At 38.8% G+C, this 5,737-nt stretch overlaps 2 protein-coding genes across 2 annotated transcripts; both read right to left on the reverse strand.

Annotated features, from left to right (window-relative positions):
- Positions 1–1,128: 1,128 nt before the first annotated feature.
- LOC123404822 (probable CoA ligase CCL12) lies at positions 1,129–2,076 on the reverse strand. Its single transcript, XM_045098769.1, has 3 exons — positions 1,990–2,076; positions 1,449–1,607; positions 1,129–1,221 (listed from the first exon to the last, which is right to left on the reverse strand). The coding sequence occupies exons 1-3, from the start codon at positions 2,054–2,056 to the stop codon at positions 1,187–1,189; spliced, it is 261 nt and encodes an 86-aa protein (XP_044954704.1). The 5' UTR covers positions 2,057–2,076; the 3' UTR covers positions 1,129–1,186.
- On the reverse strand, positions 1,996–3,096 carry LOC123404821. Its single transcript, XM_045098768.1, has 3 exons — positions 2,565–3,096; positions 2,303–2,423; positions 1,996–2,086 (listed from the first exon to the last, which is right to left on the reverse strand). Exons 1-2 carry the CDS (start codon positions 2,802–2,804, stop codon positions 2,379–2,381), a joined length of 285 nt encoding a protein of 94 aa, XP_044954703.1. The 5' UTR covers positions 2,805–3,096; the 3' UTR covers positions 1,996–2,086; positions 2,303–2,378.
- Between the last annotated feature and the right edge of the window lie 2,641 nt (positions 3,097–5,737).

Below are 5,737 nucleotides of genomic sequence, written 5' to 3' on the forward strand. Positions count from 1 at the left end.
GACCCTGGAAAATTTTAGTTTCACCGTTCAATTTTCTTAGTCAAAGAATCTCACATATGTATGGCTATCACGGTGATGCACATTTTATAAATATAATTATTCTATTAAATATGGTGCTACAGTGAAAGAGATGTCAGCATTTTTTATTTTTAAGCAAAGTTATTGGAATAAATTGAGAGATTTTACGTATTTATATATTTAAAAATCAACAGTAGAATTTTCACTTAAAATGTTCCAAGCTAGCTAACAATGCATCCATCTCGCCAGTCCAACGTGTCACTGTCGCACCGTGTATCAAGTCCATAAATAATTCAATTTGTGGTAGTAGGCTCTAAGGACTTCATTTTTTATTTCCCTTTTTGTTGTCCAATCCGGACATGCAGGAACTCACACGTAATTGTATTGGAATCAGATAATACGTGCCCATGTAGTCTGTTCCTTGCGCGCTAGTGTTTTTTTTTCTTTTATGAGAATCTGCATGTTAGTGATTTATATAGGCAGTCAATTACTTCCTCCGTTTTTAAATATAAGTTTTTAAGATATTTTACTAGGAATCTACATACGAAGCAAAATGGGTGAATCTACATTCTAAAGTATGTTTATATACATCCATATATAGTCCACTAATGAAACCTCTTTAAAAACTTACTAGTACAAATGCCCGTGCGTTGCAACGGGCAGAACCCCAGTGCCATCACACACCATTTATTATATCCAGTTCTGAACTTACAGAGAAAGGTTGCAGCTAATTTGTCATTTAAGCTAATCTTAAAGGACAGAGATCCGAGGTGAAGATTCAGATAAATTGAGCAAAAGTTTGTCCAACGTAATAGAAAGTCTGCAGTAAAAATTTGTCATTCGAGCTATGCTTAATATTACTTAATAGGAACATGGATCCCCTTTCATCCTAATATTACTTAATAGGAGCAAAAAATAAGGTGCTTCCATGATGATCCTCTAAAAAATAGAGGCGTAAAATAAATGTATGTTACTGCAAAATATTCATTTTCTACAAACAAACTATTTCATCATTGTTGTTTACAAACATTGACAATTAAATCCAACAATGCACGTACCTTGAGTTGACTTTCCAAAATAGTTTCTTTAAATTCCATCTCTGTGAGGGTTTGCTCAGCATCATTATCATACTCTAGGTCAAACTCTTGTCCCTTTGCATTCTATATTTCTATCTAATCAATTTAGTTAAAGAAGGCCCTTTATCTGGCACATGTAAATTGAACAGATCAATTTATAATATAGGGATATTGTAGGAATCTAAGGAAATACAAAGGTGAGGCTTATATTTAGTTAGACAAGAAACCACTTCTAAGTCTATCTTTGGTATACTTTGTCGATAGTACGAATATCTAAATGAGGTCTTCAAGCATAAATGTTTTGGGCACCTCAAATGTTTTAGTAATAACCATGATATAAAGCCAATGTTGCACCATTTAAAAAGCATGACAATAATTGTATAGGTCCAATAACCCAACCCAGATTTTTAGGCCACAGGCCAATGTCCTTTGGGCGAACATCGAAATGCGCCCAGTTATCAGCTCCACATCTTATGGGAGAAAATTGTGTCCATGGTATAGCTTTTGGCTCTCCTGCACCAGAAGTAAATAAAGCAGATCAAAATCACACATGAAGTTATAAACATAGGGAACTGGTGCAACGAGAGATAAAAGAAATTGCATCAGAAACTCAGTGTAGTCAAGGCCTGTTGTTGCTGATGAAAAAGGTATGTTAATTAGGGTGTCTAGAAATTGATAAACTGGAAAGTATATGGATGACCTGCAAATCCTAGACATTTAGCTGACATGTAGGTCACATCACAAAATCACCTCTGCTTTTGCAATCTGGGTATTTCATCAAAAGAAAGAATCTGAACCACAATCAATTATCTCTGTGTAACATGAAGGATGTAATTTGTTGCATACCTTCCAGCAGCACGAGAAAGAAAATCTTTCCAGGACATATCACCATTACCTAGTGCAACTCCAAGACAGTCTCCAGTTGCAAGAATTACAATAGCTTTAGATGAAGTCCCTTCCATGAGACGGCAGAAGAACACAACTTGATTGATCTAGATAAGTGTTAAGAATTGTTCTGTGATAATTCAGTAAGTCCATGCAAAAAAGTATAAATGAAATATAGATTGTTAAAACAATGCAAAATTATTATTTTCACAAGATGTAATCCTACAAAACATATATATTATTTTCTTGTAAGAGTTGAGCAAATTAAGTTACTGAAACACATATATTGACTTACTAACTAAATAATTTGATCAATCATATACCTGTAAGTGGGAATTTATTTCGTTCCCTGATTATGAAATCCTGATATCTCAACAAATCTCTCCCTAATAAATACTTTTACATGAGCTCTTCTCCACACCAAGGTAGCTCGGCTTGGTGCCCCTGGAGCAGCCAAGAGAGCAAGAGAAATAAACAAATGTACTTGTTAGTCAGATTCAGACCAGAGCAGAACAAGAAATTCAGTTAACTGTTGACTGCATTCCCTCCCATCTTCAGAGGGAGCTCAGATTTTGATTTTTATACCTGAAGTGGAAGATGGCGGCGAGCGTGGCGAGCTCGCTGCTCCTGAGCACCAGGTCCCTGAATTCCTTCCCGGGATTGGAAGGAGACATGGCTGGCCAGCGTGCAGAGATGCGGCGGCGGCGGCCAGCGGGCTGAGATGCGGCGGCCAGCGTGCAGAGACACCTCCGTCAGCACCGCGGGAGCGCTCGGCGCGTGCTGCACCAGCCGAGCCGGCGCCGGCACCGGGGCGCGCTCCAGCATCCTCACCTCGACCGTGACCGCCTTCTTGGTCGCCACCTTCGCCCTGGCCGCCTTCTCCGCCTCGTTGCCCGTCTTGCTCGCCGGCTTCCTCGCGGCCGGCAGCTGCAGCTGCTGTCAGGACTTGTTGATGAAGTCGTCCGCCCTCTCGTCCACGCACGCGGCCTCCGGCGGCCCCACGTCCGGCCGCCTCGCCTCCGTCAGCACCACGGGAGCCCTCGGCGCGTGCTGCACTAGCCGAGCCGGCGCCGGCACCGGGGTGCGCTCCAGCCTCCTCACCTCGGCCGTGACCACCGAAACCTTATCTTAACAGAAGGATCTCGGGTGGAATACTTCAAAACACGAGGTTCTTTTTGTAAGAACGAAACTTTTCCTGGTTAGTCACTTAAAGAGGGACGGCGGGTTAATTACTTAAAAAGACAGGTACTTTTTTGCAAAATATCCACGACGTACGGCAGAAGCAGTAGCTGCTTTATTATTAGGGGAGATATTTAGGGACGGAGGGAGTACATCTGCATATGTTATATGTATACTTTCGCTAATCAATCTCAGCTGTTTGAAGTTCTAATTAAAAAATTTATTTTTTAGTTGTTTTTTCTCTTCCCAATAAAAACATGCAACAGCTCATACGTAATTGCATTGGACTCACAAGCGTATGTACGTGCCCATATGGCCATATGAAGTCTGTTCCATGCACACTAATGCATATGCATATTTTATATGTGAATCACACCATCTCTTTTCAATTGCAATCCTGGTCATAATACATCCGGATAAGTTCATGATTTTTCTTTCACGTATGTCATGCTTATATGCATCTAACGTCCAGCCCCCCAAAAAATATCATCTAAACGTGACAACATGGAAATCCAATATTGTTGGTACATATATTTTTACGTGTTACATAAGAAACCTTAAATCCCAGTCATTGTTATCCTAATCGAACGGTGTAAAAAGGATTAACATACGTGGATGAACGTGGTGGATTATTTGACTCTTCTTCTAAGTATATAATAGATAATAGATGGTGGCTTTGTCACAAATGCTATGTGAGCTCTATCTCGTCATGCAAAGCAATATGATGATGAATGAACTAGTCATATGATTTGACGGTGAAATTTGCATGGAAATATATCTCGGAATAGCTATGAAAATGTCATGATAGGTAGGTATGGTGACAGTTTTGAGAAAGATATAGAAAGGCTTTTGTGCGACACAACATGTCATGCCATGGGGTTTGGATGCACCGACAAAGTTTGCACCGATCCTCAAGGTGAGAATGGGAATGCACGGTACCGAAGAGGCTACCAAAATATGAGATGTGAGATTGCATATGTCATTGGTTTCATGTTAATGAAGAACTCATATACTTATTGCAAAGTTCTATTAGTTTTATCACAAATCAAAGCACTAGTCGCATGCCCCGAGGCACGGGGTTGGGAGAAGTTAACCATCGCGTGCCTCCGACCCGAAACAACACTAGGATTTTAACGAGGAACTGAAATGCTCACACATCCCCGACATGCCTTTTTAATATTCGGACAAACAAGAAACTAACACCTTTTAATACCAATACTTCTACGAAACAACAATGATGCACTCACACCCTTTTCATATTACCGCATCAATATCATTAAACCACAATTTATTCTTGAGTGCTACATTGAATAGTTATTATTTTTGGACTATCCTTATGACCGATGCAAATTACAGTTACTACTCATTAACTCTCAAACAAATATAAGTGAAGAACGAGAGTGTAAATATTTCTACAAAATCTATACGTCACCGTGCTAAAAATATATAAGTGAAGTACTTGAGCAATTGCTAAGCTCAAAAGATATAAGTGAAGCACATAGACTATACGAAAAAATCATGATGATCATGTGTCCCTCTCAAGTTGGTGTGTCTAGCAAATGATGATTGTGGCAAACTAAAAATAAAAGGAAAACTAAAACAAAGGACGCTCAAACCAAAACTCATATCATGTGACGAATAAAAATATAGCTCCAAGTGACATACTGATAGATTGAAACGAAAGAGGGGATGCCTTCCGGGGCATCCCCAAGCTTAGACGTTTGAGTCTTCCTACAATATTATCTTGGGGTGCCTTGGTAATCCCCAATCTTAGGCCCTTGTCGTTCCTTATTCCTTTGTCCATCACGATAACACCCAAACATTGAAAACTTCAATCACACAAAACTCAACAAAACTTCGTGAGATCCGTTAGCATAAGCAACATATCAAATACTTAGGTATTGTTATAAAATGATTCATATTTCATTATTGCATAATGAGTATTGTATTTTAACTTCTCCAATACAATCCATAGCTTCATCAAAACAAGCAAACTATGTAAGCAAAAACAGAATATGTCTAAAACAGAAAAGTTTGTGATGATCTCTAAAGAACCTATACTTCTGTAACTCCAAAAATTCTGAAAAATTTGGATGACCTCAGGAATTTGTACAGCAATAATGCTCAGCATAAAAAGACGTACCACTAAAATTAGAGAAATTATGCACTGGACGTCAAAGTTTCTGTTTTTGCAATCAATTCTACTTGTCATACAAGTCATCCCAAAGGCTTTACTTGGCACAAACACTAATTAAAACATAAAAATACAATTATTATAGAGGAAATAATCATGTCATCACACCAAAATAGAAAGTAAAAATAAAAATTAAGATAACTATTGGGTTGCCTCCCAACAAGCGTTATTGTTTTATGCCCCTAGCGAGGCATAATGCATATGATCAAGTGTTGTCATCTTTTGGAAGATGAACCGTCATGCTATAATCATATTCCTCCCTTTCAGCAACAAGTTTTCTAATTGGTAAACAAAAATAATTGAAAGGACTGAATTGCACAACACAAGGATCCGTGAGGTCTACCTCGGGAGGAACATGAGGCTCTTCTTTAGTTTTTCATAAGTG

Source organism: Hordeum vulgare, chromosome 6H, assembly GCF_904849725.1.
Source record: "Hordeum vulgare subsp. vulgare chromosome 6H, MorexV3_pseudomolecules_assembly, whole genome shotgun sequence".
Classification (NCBI taxonomy): domain Eukaryota; kingdom Viridiplantae; phylum Streptophyta; class Magnoliopsida; order Poales; family Poaceae; genus Hordeum; species Hordeum vulgare.

Coding starts and splice junctions, on each gene's coding strand:
- LOC123404822 (XM_045098769.1), bottom strand. CDS start 2,056: ATGGAAGGGACTTCATCTAAAGCTATTGTAATTCTTGCAACTGGAGAC. Junction 1,608..1,989: donor CTGTCTTGGAGTTGCACTAG/GTAATGGTGATA, acceptor CTTCTGGTGCAG/GAGAGCCAAAAGCTATACCA. Junction 1,222..1,448: donor ATTGTCATGCTTTTTAAATG/GTGCAACATTGG, acceptor TACATGTGCCAG/ATAAAGGGCCTTCTTTAACT.
- LOC123404821 (XM_045098768.1), bottom strand. CDS start 2,804: ATGCTGGAGCGCGCCCCGGTGCCGGCGCCGGCTCGGCTGGTGCAGCAC. Junction 2,424..2,564: donor GCCGCCATCTTCCACTTCAG/GTATAAAAATCA, acceptor TGGCTGCTCCAG/GGGCACCAAGCCGAGCTACC.